Genomic DNA, 19,879 nt, shown 5'->3' on the forward strand with positions numbered 1-19,879 from the left:
ATATCTTAATGATTTCGAGGATTTTCTCAGTAAACACTTTAAAGGTCTCAAATTTTTAGTTGAAAATGTATGTGCTGACATTTTAGATAAAGAAGTAAACAAAGATCTTTTCTTACAATTATACACATTGTTGTACGCAGATGACACCCTAATATTGGCTGACACAGCAGAGGAATTGCAAGTGGCTTTGAATGCCTTGTCTCAGTATTGTAAAATTTGGAAGTTAAGTGTTAATGCTATGAAAACTAAAGTACTTATATTTTCAAGAGGCAAAGTACGTAAATTTCCAGTTTTCAGATTTGGAGAAGATGAAATTGATGTTGTGGATGATTTTGTATATCTTGGGGTTCAGGTTAATTATAATGGAAGTTTTAAAAAGGCTATTTCAAAACAGGTATCACAGGCCAGGAAAGCCCTCTTCTCTATGTCATTAAAGGTTCAAAGACTCAAACTGCCACTGGATATTCAATGTGAATTGTTTGACCAACTTGTATTACCAATACTCATTTATGGATGCGAAGTGTGGGGATATGAAGATCTGAGTCAAATTGAAATATTCCATAGAAAATTTCTCAGGTCAGCGTTATGTGTAAATAAATTTACACCAGATTGTATGATAGATGGAGAAACTGGGAGGGCATGGCTAGCTAACAGTATCAAACATCGAATGGTTAGTTTCTGGTTAAGAATAGTAAAAGGTTCTCCCTCTAAATATTCAGTCAAATTTTATTTTTTGCAAAGGTTAATTAGTCAGAATGTAGATATGTCTACTTCTTTCAAGTGGTTATCTTGTATTGAAAAAATATTGAACCATGCTGGTCTTGGTATTGTTTGGCTAAAGCAAGGGGAAGGATTTAGCAATAGTTGGATACTGAGCACTCTGAAGTTGAGAGTAAACGATATTTCAAAACAAGATGTGATGGCAACAATTTGGACAAACAGTGTGTGCCTAAATTATAGGATATTTAAAGAGGATTGTCTCCTTGAAAGGTATTTAGTTTTGCTGAGTAAAAAAGATAGAATAACACTGAGCCGTTTTAGATGTAGGTCACACCGTTTACCAATTAATAATAACAGATTCAAAGAAGCTGTTAATGAAATTAGTATTGAATGCCCATGTTGTGATATGCATGAGTCTGGTGATGAATTCCATTATGTTTTTGTATGCCCTTTTTTCAGAAAGGAAAGAGAGTTATATTTAGGTCGCAAAGTAATAGTTAAACGCCCTTGCACATCACACATGTTGAATTTATTTTCATGTTCCGGTATAGGACAGCTGAAGAAATTAGTGCTCTTCTTAAGGATAATAATGTCATATTTTGCTCGTCTATATACATGTAAATCTGAACAATCCAATCATATGTCGCCCATAAAAAGAAATGTTACAACCCGAAGTGGTAGGTTAATTAAGCAACCAACAATTCTTGATCTGTAGTACAGTCTTTCTTTAGGTCAAGTATAGTTTTGATGGTTTGTTTGTTCTTTTGTTCATTTTTTTTTTTTTTTGTTTTTTTTTTGTTAGTATACTTTTTGTTTTGTTTGTCTTATTACATTATATTCCATTATGTTTTTGTTTGTCCAATGGACAATTATGGCGTATTTTGTTAGTCTGCATATATCTTAACAATCCAATCACAACTCACTTACATGTACAAAAATGAAACTTATAATTTCTTTTTTAGTTAAGACAATAATGTATTTAAACAAAAAAAAAAATTGTAAAATTATTTTTTGTTTTTATCTTTCTTTTTCTTTGTGTTTGTATTTAGATTGTTCATGTGGTATTTTCCACTTTTCATGTATGCTTGCCATATTGTATAATATTGTATTTATGTTTAGCATAGGCTAGGTTTAGATCATTCCTATTTATCGTTATACTTTTATATTGTTGTTTTGTTGTATTCTGTATTCTTTGTATTATTAAGCTATGTTTGTATTCTTTATTATGTATCATTATCATGACATGTACATGTGTTGTACTCTCATACCCCAGAAGGGGGTCGAATGAGTCAATAAATTCTATTCTATTCTATTCTATAAACAAAATTAGTACATTACTTGGTACTTGGTTGTTGTTCCTCCAAAAGATTCCTAGTGGAATTTAAACTGGAGGTCGTGGTGGCAGAGAGTGGACTTATTTCGGAAGGAGTGCTACTTTAAACTTTGCTGAGTCAGTCAGGGATACTAAGGTCGGATTGAGATTATTCCATGCTTCGGTTGTGCGAGGAAAAAATGAGTTCTTGTATACATCCAATCTGGCTAATGGTATTTCAAACTGATTTGAGTGCCCGCGTCTGCTACGATCTGGTTTAGGTTTAATGTGGGTTCGGGGATCTATGTCCAGCTGGCCATGTAACATTTTGTGGAAACAGCTTAGACGGTGAGCTTCGCGTCTGTCTTGGAGGGAGTTCCACTTAAGAGAATTTAGAAGGTGGGTGACGCTTGCTTCTCTCTGATATACGGGCTGCCTGCCTCTGGACTCGTTCGATAGAAGAAATGTTCTTAGCTGTGTATGGGTCCCAAGCAGCAACTGCATAATCTAAGTGTGGCCTAACGAGGGTGAGATATAGAGTTTCTCCTTAATGGAAGTTGAGCAGTGATGAAAGTTGCGTCTCAGAAAACTCAAAACCCCAATAGCTTTTGTTGTTGCGAGGTGAGTTTGGCCATTCCATCGGAGGTCGTTCTGGATCACAACACCAAGGTACTTTGTCTGCTTACATTAATTGATCCTGGGAATTGCAAGATTGGTGACTTCAGTTAGTATTTCACATTACGTTTGTAAATACTTGGATAATTTTCTTCTACTTTGTCCATGAATTGAATTGCAATGACGATAATAATGAATTTGAAAATGGATTACAAATTTAAGTCCATGAGTTCTGAGCGGTGTCGTGTTCAAAAATGATCTTTGCAAATCATTTATTTACAATCAACCCGAAAGAAACTGATACAAAACTATATTGTCAACAAGTTCAATAAAAGATGCTTGAAATTGATAAACATATGAAACTGTAAATGCTTCTCAATCGGACTTCATCTTTAAATAAAGATCACATTTCTTTTCTCCTTCAGTAGGCCTAGGGGCTGGGGCATTATTGTGAACGAGCGTATATGGAGAAAAGGGAGGAGAAACAATGAAAAAGAAAAAAGAAGGATTAAAAAACGTTCTGATTTTTTTTTCTTTCTAGTTCTTATTCTCCTTTTATGCTTTGTCGCTTTCCTCCAATTAAGCGAGTCTGCATGTGACTAATTGCCGAAATCAAATCCACTATGATATTGACTCGCTCCGTTTCCGAAAATCCTTGATCCACCCTGCCGCCTCTCTCTCATGCCTCCCATAAACTCTACTCTCTTTATCTCTCTTTTCATCTCTCTCTCTTTCTTTCTCTCTCTCTCTCTCTCTCTCTCTGTATCTCTCTCTCTCTCTCTCTCTCTCTCTCTCTCTCTCTCTCTCTCTCCCTGTCTATCTCCCTCCTCCCCCTCTCTCCGACTCTCTCTTTTTTTCCTCTCTCTCTCTCTCTCTCTCTCTCTTTCTGTATCTGTCCGTATATTTATATCAGACAGATACAGAAAGAGAGAGAGAGAGAGAGAGAGAGGAAAAAAAAGAGAGTCGGAGATTTCTTAAGCTACTTTCCCTAAATAAATATTCCTGGAACGGTGTCACGGATAGCCTAAAAGTAGATCATCCTTTTCATATCCGTGACACCGTTCCAGGAATATTTATTTAGGGAAAGTATAGCTTAAGAAATCCTGGAAAGAATATGAGGTTACATTTTTCCTGATTGCCTGCTATACCATCAAATTTTAGTTATCTCTTCTGTGCATGTATTGGCAATTGCAAGGGCTACTTTATTATAACAAATATCTATCAAAATTAACTGGTTACAGTCATGCACAACGTTGAAGTCTGAATAAATCACGATTACTTTGCTCCTTCTCCACTCCTGGATCTCGATATAGATTCCCCAGCTCCGACAGAAAATGTTAAATTTCTAAGTTATTTCCTGGAAAGATCAGGAACATTTATAGGTATTTATTTATTTATTATGAGATCTTTATAAAGCACGGTAGTTCCATTAAGTGCTACGTAGGACCAGCTTCACAAGGAAACCGTGATAATTATGAACGAAATAGCAGTGGTTGTGTATTTGTGTTGATAAACAATTCAACTCACCCTTGCTCAAAGGATATAGAACTCAGATACCGGTCACCAAGATAGGTTCACACAATCTTCGAAGTTATCACGAATAATCATTCAACAAAGATGGACATAACCTTCTTACTCTCTCAGATATCGGTTGGACTTGGAGGTCTACACAAATTAAAAAATTCCCATTTCTCCTCTTCCCCTTGTAAATTTGATTTGTTTTGGGGGTGTGTTTTTCGTAATAAAAAATGAAGGTGGGCTGGTTGAATTTATTTGTTGAATATATTATGTTTGTTTTTCATATGTCACATTCTCAAAATACAATAGTCGAGACAAATAAATTTTCCATATACTTAAAAAATGACAAAACTCAAGGATATTAATAGTTTTTGGTTCTTAATTTTATAAGATACATGATCCTTGGAAGGTAGTATCGACTTAATAACATGACGATGCGAGGGGGGGGGGGGGGCTTAAGATTAAGTTCTAAAGTCACTCATAAGTCAGATATTGTATAATTCCCCCTTTCACCCTCTCTCTCTCTCTCTCTCTCTGTTCCCCTCCCCCTCTCTCTCTCTCTCTCTCTCTCTCACTTTCTTTCTCTCCCTCTCTCTCCCTCTCGCTCTCAACCCGCTCCTTTGCGCTCTTCCTTCCCTTTCCCCTCTTTTCTTCCACCTCTTTTTCTTTTATGCAGGCAACTGCTTCTAAGACACCGTTATATTAATTATGATTTATCAATCATCATACCGTACGTGATTAGTCATACATCATAATTCATGTAGTTACAAGTAGATTATGCAGTGCATGGAAAACGAATACGTCGCTAAATGAACGGACAATATTATTTAAAGAAGTCGCTCACGGCAAGTTTCAGAGTGCATTCGGCGAAGCGTGGATCCAGCCATCGGAGGTGGGGGGGGGGGCACTGTTTTGGGTTGGGGCGGCTTTACCAGGTCGAAGGGGGGGGGGGGGGAGAAGATGAAAAATGATTGTATAGTTGTGTATCCAATATAATGTGCGATTATTACCATGGCAATCTAGTAAATCCGACAATATCAATAGTGGGACCTCTTTGGACCATTGGATACCTTCATCACAATGTATAAACGCATCGAATGTCATCTAGATGGTTGAAATATCGCTATGCCTGTCGGCAAGAGAATGGGATACCAGAACTTCAGAAGGAACATTGAATTAGCCCGTAAATCATGGTTCAGGGCGAACATTCGTGACACGATTAACTCCCCATGGGCATTACAGACACTACTGTCTACGGTTGAGCTGTCTAGACATTTTTGAAATCCTATTATTATGAGATACGGTAGTGAAATTCGGAATATTCACACGGGAGCCCTTTCGATCTCTAAAAGTTTGGATTGGTTTGCGGCATTGACATACAGCTGTCACTGGTCATAATTTAGTTAAAAAATATATTATGACTTAAGTTGTTAAAAGAACATTATATTTTGAAGCTACATGTATTATAAAAACTATTAGCCAAATAGTTGCACACCCGGTTTTATGCAAATGCTCATACCCAACCCCTTATAGCTTATAAAACATAATATAACAGAACGATCTTATTCCGTTGAAAGCCACCGAATACACCATTGTTTCAGTTAATTTCTGTTTGTTTGTTTGTTGGATGGTTGTTAGGACGGGGGTATGGGAATCTTGCAAAAATATCCCACATTTCGGGCATGCTTTGCGAGCAAAGGAAGAATGTCAGCGGCCCGCGTATGCCACCCCCCCCCCCTTGCGATAGCGAAGGGGGGGGGGGACTTTTAAAACTAATGCTCACCCTTCCCTTACTCTGTCCCTAAACTCATGATATTATCATGCCCATACCAAACCGTTTATCAACCTTAATCTTAATCTTGAAATTGTCCACAGATCAATTATTCCCTCAAATTGAATACCAAATAGATATTTTTACGACTTTCAATATATTATTGATCAATAAATTTTTAAGAAGATAATATTTGTTTACCAAGAATAAATTATGCTCTCATAATGACTTCATGAAAAAGCGGTTTAAAAAGATTACTCCAACTTCATGGGCAACAATGTATACATTTAGTACCATCGTGTGGGAAAATAAAAACAAATTAATGTATACTGCTTTCCAAGGTGTACAATGTGTCAGGATGGCCGAGTGGTCTAAGGCGCCAGACTCAAGGGTGGTTACCTTCTCTCGAAACCAGTGAGAGTCGTATTGGGTGTTCTGGTCTCTGTATAAAGGCGTGGGTTCGAACCCCACTCCTGACATATCTTTTTGCTTTGTTCATTGACAGGGTCATAGTGCACCTATGTCGACGATTGCCATTTGGGAACATCTTTATATAAGAGTATTTATATTGATAGCGCTATTTTCATCGATAGTTTAGTACATCATCATTATCGTCACTATTTGTAATTTTACTGTAATTATAGACTTATAATTATTTTGTTATCATTGTCACTATCATTATCATAATAATCATCATCATCATTATTACGACTTCTAGTCCTGTTCTCCTCTTTGTCCTCCTGCTCCTTCTACCATTATTGGTAATGATGCCATTGTTGATGATGATACGAATCCAGTGTCAGGATGGCCGAGTGGTCTAAGGCGCCAGACTCAAGGGTGATAACCTTCTCTCGAAACCAGCGAGAGTCTATTGGGTGTTCTGGTCTCTGTATAGAGGCGTGGGTTCGAACCCCACTCCTGACATAGCATTTTATTTTGTTTATTGACAATGTCGAGGATTGCCATTTTGGGAACCTTTTTATAGAATATTATTATTGATAGCGTCATTTTCATCAATATTTTATAGTACTTCATCGTTATCGTTACTATTTGTGATTTTACTGTAATTATAGACTTTTGTTATCATTGTCATCATTGAATTGAATTGACGCTATTTATTCACCAACTTTGAAACATTGAAACAAAAGATATATAAATGTACAATGACAATTTCAATATAACATAAATACATGCAATGAATTATAAAAATACATGTTCTACAGCGATATACATTGATACAAAAAATATAAACAATTTAGTGTCAAGAGTAAAACAATAAATGACTATTTACAATGAGTTTGTGATCGATGGTAAAATAGAGTCTCGTTATCTAAAGCCTGAACAAAAGTTTATTGAAAAATACACAATGTGTTTCGAAATCCTATAAATGAGATTCTTGTATAATATCACTATTTAAAAACACTGGACTGGTTGCTATACACATTTATATAGTAACAAGGTTATAATTCGTGGTTTTCACCCAAGAGTAATTTTGTAAGTTTTTTACGAAAAGAGGTTCTTGATCTCTCAATTCTTAGATCAGTAGGAAGCATATTCCAAAAATTACTTCCAACAAACGAAACAGAAAACTTACCTTGGTCTGTTTTTCATAAAGGAAGGCGTAATTGTAATGAGGTAATCGTTCATTTATCAAATCAAACACAAAAGTACAAATAGATAATTTATGCATTCTATAAACATTCAACAATTTGAGGACATGAAACAGCGCATTAGTATGAGAACGATGTGGTTTGAAAGTTATAGCACGTATACAGCCATCTTTGAGTATAAAATATTCAAGTGTGATTTATAATACTACCCCAAACCTCGATGCCATATATTATAATATGTGGATGCAGGCGCGTACGCAGGGGGGGGGGGGGGTGTTTGGGGGGTTAACCCCCCCCCCCTTGGTATGTTAATGTGTATAAACCCCCCTAAACCCCCCCCCCTTTGTTTTGTTTTGTTTTTTGTTTTTTTGTAAACAAAAAATAAAATAAAAAAATATTCCCATGGCTGACCTAAAAAAGGAGACCTTACCCCCCCCCCCCCAACGGAGCAAAATGTCAAATTTCCAAATTTCGAGACCAAAAAAAAAAAAAAAAAAAGTGTCCTCTTACCCCCCCCCCCCCCCCCCCCCCCCCCCGCTTATTCAGCGGCTGGCTGAGTCGTTGCGAAATTTTCGGCCCGATTTATAAATGTTAACCCCCCCCCCTTAAAAAATCCTGCGTACGCGCCTGTGTGGATGTATCAGAGCTTTATATACAACATTATCAATTTATTATGTTTAGGGACAAAGTGCCGTAATTTAAAGAGGATACCGACCTTTCTCCGTATACAGTTATTAACAGATTTTATATGTGAATTCCATGTTAAAACATCATCATCATCATCACTATCATCACTATTATTATTATAATTATCATTATTCTTGTCACCATCATCATCACTATCATTAAAATCATCATTATCATTGTTATTATTATCATCATCATCATTACGACTAATCGTCCTTTTCCTCCACTTTATCCTCCACCTACGTGTACTACCATTTCCACCCATCCCCCCCCCAAAAAAAAAGAAGATATTTAGAAATTTGATGGGAATTCTAAATTCGGGTCATATTTTTAGCCACACCCCGTCCGCAAAAAAAGAACTTAGAATTAGTAGTCCCTCAGCTTCCCTGAATTACCGAGGGTATCAACGGGCCAAGAAGTACTGAAACCCTGTATGGAAGATTGATTTTCACAAAACACTCAAATAAGAATATCAGTCGAAAGCGTATAATATAGCCTTGGGCCTAAGATATACCCTACGTAATTTCACCATGTCTAATATCTTGTAAAGGTGAACTGTTCTAAAATCATACCTTTATTCCTCCTTGCAATATCCCTCTAAAAAGTAAAATCGAAGTCCTACTAAAAGTACCATTTATGTTCTATACATGCAGTTTAAGAAACCCAGATACACACAAATGTACACGTATATGTAACAAACAAACAAACATATACACATGATTTGTAAATACAAATACCAAAAATTTATGATCCATTATTATACAAAATAATAGCGTAGTTAGTGATTGATAATAACTTTCCAAAAGTCGTAAAATATTGTGTCAAAAAAAAGTTCTTTTCTTTTACAAGACAGATGATTTCAAAAACGCAACTAAATGCAGCATTCACGAATCATCGCAATTTTTATATAAATAGAGTTGAGTAAAATATCCTACATCATCACTAAAAGTACCTTTCATGTTATATACATCTTACAAAGGGCGCGTTCATGCTTGATTTTGACGGCCAGAATCAGGCATCTGTTACGCGTTTAGTTTAAAACACGCTTGCGTTCATGCTCACTTTTGTAGAATCACCGAAAAACGGCGATCACGATCGCCGATCGTAAACTCACAAAAAGATGCGTTTACAATTTGTAAACGCGTTTAAATGGGGTCAACGCACTGACCTCTAGTGGGTCTACGTAGCATGCCACACAGGTTTGCGAATCGAGCTGAAGGCCACCCAAGGAGAATTGCCAGGAGAAGTAAGCATGAACACTACATCGTGGAACTGCGATCACGATGAGCGTTTACGATGAGCGTTTCAGATCGCTCATTCTGCCTTCAAAATTTAAGCATGAACGCAGCCAAACAAACATAGGCCTAAACACAAGATTTGTACATAAAAATACCAACACTCATGATCCAATATTGTACAAAATAATAGCGTAGTCAACGGTTGATAGTAACTTGCCAAAAGTCGTAATATGTTGCGTCAAGTAAGAGTTCTTTTCTTGTACAAGACGTGATTATAAAAACACAACTCATGCAACATACAGAAGTCATCACAATTCTTATATAAATAGCTATGAGTAAATACAGTATATAATAATAATCCTTTAGATGAAATAGACCAACCTTTTATAATACTATCTTAGATAATTAAGGAATCGTATTGCAACAGCAGCTATAAATATATGTAGGTGGAATAAGATATCAAAAGGTCTTTCAAATACATTATATAAACACACACCTCCCACACGCACACAAATGTCAGCCACCACCCATATCCTCATGCACACGCGGCTTCGTCCACAGACCACTGATCTCTACGTACACAAATTGTAGAGAATTTCATTTCATTTATTTAAACACGGTAACTTTCTCAGCATAAACGGCTGTTTTCCCGAAAGTCCGTGTTAGCTGAATGAAAAATATACAAATTATATTACACACAAAAACCAGTAGCAAAAGATAACAAAACATAAACATATGCAAAATAAACGAATCAAATCAAAACATGAAGAATAAGAAAAAAAAAGAAAAAAAAGAATTATTGTAATGTACAAAATACAAATTAACAACAATGAATAAAAAGTAGATATTTAATTGTAAACTGAGAGTCTGTACAACTAGAGTCTGATTGAGAACAGTGCCACAAACTGGTGTATCGGAAAGAAAAGCGGAAGAAGAAGAAGAAAGGTCATAACCTTTCACATTATCAAGATCCGGTGAATTGGTTCTGGACGACCGAGAGAAAAATTTAGGAAGTATGATCATTTGAGTTCTGGTTAAGACATTTCATTTCAGTAAAAACTGTCTGAAATTAATTCTGAACTATGTAACACGTTGTACACTTTCACAATGATCAATTATTAGGGATAATTGCTTTAACAGAAAATTGCAATGAATATTTTGAAATAAAAACCACACAGATCACAAGGAAACGAAACTAGGCTTTGTGGCGTGCGCCCGTAATCCAGCTAACAGTGGAAGTTACAAACTGATTCAGCCGAGGACGCAGGTTCGAAAATGAGTCACGTCTTTCGGATGGTGACGTTAAAGGTCGGTCCCCAGACGTAAATAATCATATCTGATTGATACACGTCTGTAAAAACCCAATTACACACACACACAGGAAAAGAACTAACGCGGATGTGAACACATTGGACAGCATATCCAATCATCTTTACTATTTCTAGGTTCATTACTCATTCATCATTCTATATTTTCTTTAATTTATATATTTCAAAGACAGATATAAGTCAATTTTAGTTTTGATAGATAATATTGTATGATTAAAAACATCGTACGCTTTGATACTTATCTTTCGCCACTACCTAAACTCAAAACTAACGCTTGGTGTACAGCGGGTTTTGGTTGTTTTCGCTAGACACTTAAATTCTCAAATTGAGATTTGGCGATTTTCTATACGAGGTTCTAAAAGTCGATCTTTGCCGACAATCTTAAATCGGAACCAGGGATGTCATTCGAAATTCTACAAGGCAAGCTAGGAGCTCCATCCCTGGATCGACGGAAAATGAGAGGTGACTTTACACTCTACAGTGCTGAGTCTGCTGACTGCATTAAGTCCTGTGAATGATTGATTCTATTAGTATCGGCCTGGGACCTACTACCGAAAACATTGTTCTCATTTTGTTTGGTCCCACTTGTTCCAGGGATGTTCGAATCCCTACTAAACCTTGCAGTGAGAATGTTCCAAATTGCAGCTTTAAAATGAGGGTGTTTGGTTCCGTAGATGATAGGGTTGAGGCAGGTATTGAAGACTAGAAAGACGAGAGCAAGTGGGGCGCCCTCAACCCCGATGTCTGCAAGGATGAAGATGCCGTAGGGGATGACGCAGAGTAGGAACCCGAGGAATACGTAGAAACAGTTCTTGGTGATGCGAGATTCTAGTTGGCTGAGATTGCGCCGAAGGGTCATTGATTTCAGCCTGGATTTTAGACCTCCAGCCTGCGAAAGGACAAAGAGACAAGGTCATGATTAGAAACTGCACATAGGACAAAGAAACAAAGAAACAATACAAAACGAAAACATCGACCATATACAGCTATATAATGAAAGGATTCTATGCACTATCATTCCATATTATGAAAACCTTCGTACACTTCCTAAAAGTTTGCTAGATATTACTTGTCCAGATAAACATGTGCCATTGCTTTGGCTATGCCTCTATTACCTCTCAATGCATCGAGAGAAAAAAAATTCAACATCATGTGGCAAAATAAAAACATTGTATATATATATACTACATTGCTTGACATCGTCATGTCAGGATGGCCGAGTGGTCTAAGGCGCCAGACTCAAGGTTGATAACCTTCTCTCGAAATCAATGAGAGTCGTATTGGGTGTTCTGGTCTCTGTATAGAGGCGTGGGTTCGAACCCCACTCCTGACATAGCTTTTATTTTGTTCATCGACAGGTTCATAGTGCACTGATGTCGAGGATTGCGTTTTGGGGAGCTTCTTATAACATATGATATAATATCATATTATACTCTCTAAAGAAAAAAGAGTGACTTTTTACTTTCTCGGGAGTGACGTCAGGGATTACTTGTTTAGGAGTGAATATCGATTGATTTTAGAGTGCTCTCTAAGAAAAGAGTGAATGTTCACTCTATTTTCACTACATTTTCACTCTCCAGGGGAGTGACGTCAGTGATCACTCAATTTTGTTATAGAGAGTACCTCTCTTTAGAAATCTAGCCATCTGATTGGTGGAAATTGGTGTCGTGATGTGTGGCATAGTTGTTTTTATAGGCTCTCGGAGACGTTACATCCTGGTATCACCCCTTGGACTTCTACTCCTTTCCCTCCTCTTTGTTCTCGTCCTACTACTATTATAGATAATGATTCGATTGTTGATCGTGATATTAACGCAGTGTCAGGATGGCCGAGTGGTCTAAGGCGCCAGACTCAAGGGTGGTCACCTTCTCTCAAAACCAGCGAGAGTCTATTGGGTGTTCTGGTCTCTGTATAGAGGCGTGGGTTCGAACCCCACTCCTGACATAGCATTTTATTTTTATTTCAAGATCAGGAGATACATAAAGTGCACAAATATCTAGGATATCGATTGGAATGGCTTCTCGTTTTATCATTATTGATAGTATTGTTATATCTTTTGATATCTAGGTGATCATAACCTGTTATAATCATTATGAAAATAATACAGGTTTTATGTCATTGTTGAAGTTTCATCTCTTAGTATAAATGATATTGTCATAATTATCATATCGTTATCATCGTTATCATCACTATCATTATTATCTTTATTAGTGTTAATATTATTATCATCATCATCATACATCACCTCCTACTACTATTATAAGTAATGATGCCATTGTTGATTTCGATATTAACGTAGTGTCAGGATGGCCGAGTGGTCTAAGGCGCCAGACTCAAGGTTGATAACCTTCTCTCGAAATCAGCGAGAGTCTATTGGGTGTTCTGGTCTCTGTATAGAGGCGTGGGTTCGAACCCCACTCCTGACATAGCATTTTATTTTATTTCATGAACAGGAGAAACATTTATTGCACAAATATCTAGGATATTGATTGGAAAGGCTTCTTGTTTTATCATCATTGATAGTATGTAGTATGTATGTAGTATGTAGTATTGATAGTAGGTGATCATAACCTGTTATAATCATTATGAAAATAATACAGGTTTCATGTCATTGTTGATGTTTCATCTCTTAGGCGTAGTATAAATGATATCATAATTGTGCTATTATTATCATTATTATTCAAATTATTATATTTATCATTACTATAATCACTTTTTAATCATATTTTATTATCACCATTGTTATCATTGTTATTTTTATCATTATCATTATTATTATCATCATTATTATCATCATTATTAGGATTATCATTATCACTGTTATTGTCACCATTATCATTATTACTACTACTAGTAGTAGTAGTGTTGATATATACTGTACGTAGATGTGTTGATATACTGTACGTAGTTGTGTTGTAGCTGCTGTTATTGTTGGTAATGGTGTTATATAGGCTTCTAGAGAGTGAAGATTGTAAGAAAGGGAAAAAAAATGATTGATATAGCTCTGATAACAGAAATCCGATCGGTACGAAGAAGCGTATAAATCAGTTTGAATTAATATTCTTTGATAAATTATCTCACTACTTACCAATCAATTCTATTTCGTCTATACAAAAATTGGCCAATATTTATCATTAAAAAAAAACTTTACTGAATCAAGTTTATGTTTTACAGAAAAGAGCACTACGTGCAATTACAAAATCTCACCCCAGAACTCCATCTGAACCGCTTTTTAGGAAATTAAATGTACTTACCATATTTCGAATACATGAATTGCAAGTTGGATCATTTATGTATATGTACAATAATAATATGTTACCTTCTATTTTCGATAATATGTTCAAAATAATGAAGGATGTTCATCCACATTACACAAGACATGCTAATGATTTATATATTCCATTGTTGAAATACCATACTTCACGTAGATCAGTAAAGTATTCCGGAGTAATTACTTGGAATGCAATACCTACCGATATAAAAATGTGCCCATCTCTTGCCTCATTTAAACGTAAATACAAAAATTATTTGATGAAGGAATTTCTATTTTATTTATAATTTAATTAGCCTGTAATCATTCGTTTATTTAAATACTACCCATTGTTTCTTTTCTCTTTACTTGTATTATTATATGCGGACATTGGAGCCCAGCCTTTGAAAGGCCAATGGCCCCTCTGCTGGCTCCTCCATATTCTTTGTATTATTTATATATTTGCTTATGTATGTATAATGTATTGTTAAATATACTTTCTTATACGAGAAATGAAAGTAAAATGAACTTGAACTTGAAATCTGAGCACAAAAAAAATATTATGGTGTTGGAATGTCACGAATTGATTTCCACACGATACAGAAGTTTGTCTCACTGGCTTGTCAAGCAGTCAGATGTGTGTGCCTAGCGGCCAGATGTTTGCAAGATCGAATTGTTTATTTTAGGAAATCAAAAAAAAAAAAAGCAGTTCCCTTTTCATAGAAAATATTTTACCGTGCTATATAAAACATATTATTTTCATTATCATTAAAACAGGACGAATCTTTGAGGTTAATATTTGACGTCGGATTGTATTTCTCACTAAGTATAGACCATGGTTTATTTTCCATTTCCCCTTAATTTTCCATTTATATAGGTCAACGTTAAATTTCACATCCTGTTTAACTTTCTTGTACTCATATCTCCCCCCGTTAACTACGCCAACAATTTTTCATTATCGTACAATCTTGGTCATTAAAGTACCCGTTGATTGGCGGTGAATGGAGAGTGATATCACTTTTAACAATTTTACGGGCAATTCTGCCATGGATCTGTAAGCTGAGATTTTCATTCTTGTTTTAACAAAGCTTTCTGCGTCACAATTATTGAATGTAATGTGGAAGTTCATGGTCATAATAGGGTCACCACGAGGGGTAGCAATTATTCCCTATGTTTTGTGCATGCATTCTCTTTCTTCTTTTTTTTTCCTTCTTTTTTCTCCTCTTCTTCTTCTTCATCTTTTTTCTTCTTCATGTTCTTCTTCTTGGCATTCTTGTTCTTGTTCTTGATATTCTTGTTCTTGTTCTTGTTATTTCTCGTCTTCGTCCAGTAATATTTAATTGGCTATAATTATGCATAGTCGATGGCTTGCAATTAATTGGAGGGGGGCTGGTCCTACATTATAAGCGCTGATGTAAAAGGCACATATCAAACGTCACCATAACTAGACACACGAGAGAAACAGCACATCTTCATTAAAGATGTCCCTGGTTTATCTACATAATATGCTACACGTTTAGCTTCCATGCGCATAACCACCCGTATCTATATGAAATTACGTGGAAATTAAATGATAATTTATCTACTGTTTGTTAATTAAAAAAAATAGTATTACTATCGGATAGGCTAGATAGGCTTTTTTTCAAAGACAAATGACAAAAAAGAGTGACAAATCTGTTGATAACCAATCAGAAGCAAGGATTTCAGTAGTTTATAACAAAAACTGTCATTTTAGACTGATGACAAGTTTTGTGAAAAGCCCCCCAGAAATGCCTCTTCGTGGCGCCTAGCTACTGTAACAAATATACAGACCTGCGGTTTGGGGGGCCGGTTATTCATGGTACTCGAGTTATTCTCTGTCTTCTGGTCTGATGTCGACGAGCTTGGCTCTGGCGTTGTCAGTCTCGTCACGCTCTTCAAGGTCACCGTACTCGGATTGCTTTTTTTCTGACGACGAATGTGCAATCGGATGAAGATGTAAATCCGCACGTAGCATGTGAAGACTATGCAGATAGGTAGACAGGATAGGACTAGCCCTTGAATCCACAGAAACGTGTTTGATGGATTGCCATCCTGGTCGAAATCCGTATCGCTACAGATGTTTGGACCGGAATCGAATCCAATGACGATGTCGCCAGTAAGGTGAGGTATGACTACGCACATTAATGGGAACAACCACACGAATGCGATGTTGATGACAATGGTTGAGGGCTGATAGAGATACCGGTAAATGCGTGTCGACATCGTCACGAGGACAAGGCGGTTGATAGCGATGGCGCCAAGGCTCCACACGCTACTACCCTGGCAGGTGAATCGGAGAATGGAGGTTGCGATGCAAATCCAATCGGACAGCGGCCAACCCGTCTTGGAGACGAGACCCACCACTAGGAACGGCAGCATCAAGCAAGTTGTGAGATCACTGGCGGCTAGGCTACCGATGAAGATGTTGGTGTGTACAGTCCGCATCTTAGGGATCTTGATGAGCACTATCAATATGATCAAATTGCCGATGAATCCGAATATTGAGACTAAGATGAAATAGATTGAGATTACAATGCGTCCTTCATAGTTAACGTCATTTATATCAGTTTGGTTGACATCCATTTCATTCATCACGGTGGCTAACGAGCCATTCATGATAATTGCACTCTAATACAAATAATGACGATCAATATACAACGACAACTTATAATTCCTTCCAATATTTGGCTGAAGATTAACGAAGTTACCCCACTCGAAACCACATTGACAGCTGAATCTGAATTGGCTTGCTCACGGTAGATCTTCTGGTCATGGTAATCCGGAGTACGAACTTTAGCAAATGTCAATTTCCAGGAACAAGGCTGCGTCATCAAATAAAATCTTTCCAGGTGATATTTTGCAACAAAATCAACACATTCAGACACATAAAAAGTACAATGAAAAGTGTAATGTCCTGCTTTTCCCTTCTCATTGTAAAGATTGGACAAGCCTATATCACTGCTTGATAGACGTCAACTTAGTTGCATGCATACCGTGCAGAATAAAATCCTAAATGAAAAATAGTGAAGAAAACGCGGAAGAAGGCAATCGACCATTCTTTTGATCGTTGTTCAACTGGTTCTGCCAATACACGAGCCCGGTTAAATGACTAAAATATTTTTCCTACTGAATATGAAATTCCCTTTTCTTCCTCGTGAACATGAGATGGCGGATATTGCTTTGGTTTCCGCTTCAGATTAGAGCTAGTTGGTTTTATTTAGTTTGTGTGCCCTCTTATACCACCTTGAACATTGAAAGCAACTTATAGATCGTATCTACATTAACAAGAGAAGAGCTACACTGTTATTATTATCACAACAATGTAAATATGACAATTTGCTATACAGAGTGAGTCAGAAAAAATGTCCCACTTTTTAAAAGTTGTATTGTTTGAAGTATGAATATTTAATCATGGGTTTCATGAAATGTCTTGATAGAGTTATCTTCCCAGTTCATTTAGGAACCATTTTCATTTGAATCTCTGCATGCATGACTGAACATCAGACAATCTGCCAAATCTCACTTGCGCCAAGTTGCTGGGTGCGTAAAATAGTGTTTTGAACAAAGCCAGACAGACAAAAAAACACACACACACACACACGCAAACGCACACCCAAACGCATCGCCCACACGCACACACGCGCACCTCTCTATCTCTTTTTTATTTTGCCATCTTATGGGTTCACCGAACTCATAGGCTGGGGATACTGGTACGTACCCCTCCCCCAAAGTTCCACCACTACAAGAATACTCTTGGGCCGTCATCATTAGCACCGTGGTCGTCGTAGTTTGTCGTCGTCATCGTAACTACCGTCATCCCCATCGTCCTCACCATCATAATTACCATCAATCATCACTTTAATCAACATCCTCATCATCATCATCATCATCAATCATCACTAAAACCATCATTGGCATCATCATCATCATCGTTATTATCCCCAATCATCACTATAATCATCCTCATCGCAATCATTCATTATCATTATCATCATCATCATCATCTATTTGGCATAGGTGATAGGCTATAAAGTGGACGATGAAACTTACTACGATATGTTAAATCCTATTTGTAACTTAGCACAATATACAGTATACCGAAATTATATAAAATATTCATTTAAAGGTAAAAAATACAACGCAAATTCTTTATGGGTTGATTTACAGTTTGTGGTGAAATCATATTTGGAAAGTGTAAGTAACTGTAAATTTGGAAAAAAAGGTGAAGTTCAAAAATTTCTATCAATGGTTGCTGTAAAACTTTGATTTATTTTGTATTGTATGTACACTGTTGGTCATAAAGGCGGAATAATTATTTTTACCCCAATTTATGGAATGATTTTGACGATGATTTATTCCTAATAGATCTAAATGATATTATACATTCTCAGATTTCATTGAATATTAATTTGCGAGTTTTTGTTTTGCGTGACTGCTAAAGCATGTGTGTGCTACTATGCTAATCAACTAGGGGACCTACGTCCTTAAGTCATAACTGACAGTAATGAGGATTAATGCCTCATAAAAGGGCACTAATATAGATGATCGACACGGTTTTTATTCTGGGGTCTTACAGTAACGAGGCCATTGCTTAGCCACTGAATCAAGACTGTACGCAACGGGGGCTAGGGTACGTCGCCGCCCCCACAAATACAAAATACAAAGAAAATGCAATAAATTATCAATAATTCATTGCATTATCCCCCAATTCCAAACAGGAAAAAATCCTTTGTAGGGCCATGCATTATGGTTCAAGGCATGTCCATATAGAGAATTTGTTTATGCTGGGGGGTCGGGGCAAAATGCAATGAATTATTGATAATTCATTGCATTTTCTTTGTTTCTTCGTATTTGTGGGGGCGGCGACGTACCCTAGCCTCCGCTGCGTACAGTCATGATTCAGTGGCTAAGCAAGGGCCTCGTTACTGTGAGGCCCCGGAATAAAAACCGTGTCGATGTGCTATATTAGTGCCCTTTTATGAGGCATTAATCCTCATTACTGTCTGTTATGACTTAAGGACGTAGGTCCCCTAGTTGATTAGCATAGTATCACACACATGCTTTAGCAGTAACGCATAACAAACACTCACACATTAATATTTAATAAAATCTGAGAATGTATACTATTATCTAGATCTATTAGGAATAAATTATTGTCAAAATCAGTCCATAAATTGGGGTAAAAATAATTATTCCACCATAATGACCAACAGTGTATATATGCTATTGCTAATAAATGCCTCGAAAGAGAATGAGAAGGAAAAAAAATCATCTATTTGGCATGGTCCAAGAAGAGAGGCATAGTGATTGATTATTCGAGAATGGTAGCCGAACAGAAGAACGTACGTAGATGTTATAACACGAAGCATGCCCAAGCACATTATTCAAGAACTACACGAAATGTATCACTGACGATAGCAAAACTCATTGAGCGACACGCGGGACGACAAGGATTCTCCGGAAAGATGTAAATATTTACTGATGACAAATTAAGCTTTTAGTAAAATGCGCACGACGGAGACAGGCAATATATCATGGCGAATGGGTAAATTACAAAAGAGCATTCGTTAATGTGCCACATAATAGCAGAAGATAATGAAAAATAAATCAGAGGTAGTTTCAGATCATTGCATCTAAAAGCATGGAATGTATCTGGGTGCGTTTCTATTCGGGAATGACGGGGGAGGAGGGGGGAGGGGTCGTAGATATTTCTCCTTAACACCTAGCTCTGCTAGATTTGATCTCCAAGGTCTGCCCAAGTCGTCAGGTCTACGACCTTCAGAAGGCAGTATAATATATCCTTGACACT

The 19,879-nt window shown here is 36.8% G+C and overlaps 1 protein-coding gene and 5 non-coding genes across 6 annotated transcripts; 5 read left to right on the forward strand and 1 right to left on the reverse strand.

The window, feature by feature from the left end:
• Positions 1-6,288: 6,288 nt before the first annotated feature.
• TRNAL-CAA lies at positions 6,289-6,415 on the forward strand. The gene is made up of 2 exons: positions 6,289-6,326; positions 6,370-6,415. It is a non-coding gene; the product is annotated as a tRNA-Leu (tRNA).
• A 319-nt stretch (positions 6,416-6,734) lies between these two features.
• Positions 6,735-6,860, forward strand: TRNAL-CAA. Its single transcript has 2 exons — positions 6,735-6,772; positions 6,815-6,860. It is a non-coding gene; the product is annotated as a tRNA-Leu (tRNA).
• Positions 6,861-10,782: 3,922 nt separating this feature from the next.
• On the reverse strand, positions 10,783-17,134 carry LOC100889469 (G-protein coupled receptor moody). The gene is made up of 2 exons (XM_003726944.3): positions 15,862-17,134; positions 10,783-11,688 (listed from the first exon to the last, which is right to left on the reverse strand). Exons 1-2 carry the CDS (start codon positions 16,684-16,686, stop codon positions 11,275-11,277), a joined length of 1,239 nt encoding a protein of 412 aa, XP_003726992.1. The 5' UTR covers positions 16,687-17,134; the 3' UTR covers positions 10,783-11,274.
• TRNAL-CAA lies at positions 12,006-12,132 on the forward strand. Its single transcript has 2 exons — positions 12,006-12,043; positions 12,087-12,132. It is a non-coding gene; the product is annotated as a tRNA-Leu (tRNA).
• TRNAL-CAA lies at positions 12,618-12,743 on the forward strand. The gene is made up of 2 exons: positions 12,618-12,655; positions 12,698-12,743. It is a non-coding gene; the product is annotated as a tRNA-Leu (tRNA).
• Positions 13,100-13,225, forward strand: TRNAL-CAA. Its single transcript has 2 exons — positions 13,100-13,137; positions 13,180-13,225. It is a non-coding gene; the product is annotated as a tRNA-Leu (tRNA).
• Positions 17,135-19,879: the final 2,745 nt, after the last annotated feature.

This window comes from Strongylocentrotus purpuratus, unplaced genomic scaffold (genome assembly GCF_000002235.5).
Source record: "Strongylocentrotus purpuratus isolate Spur 01 unplaced genomic scaffold, Spur_5.0 spur5_scaffold_10, whole genome shotgun sequence".
Classification (NCBI taxonomy): Eukaryota; Metazoa; Echinodermata; class Echinoidea; order Camarodonta; family Strongylocentrotidae; genus Strongylocentrotus; species Strongylocentrotus purpuratus.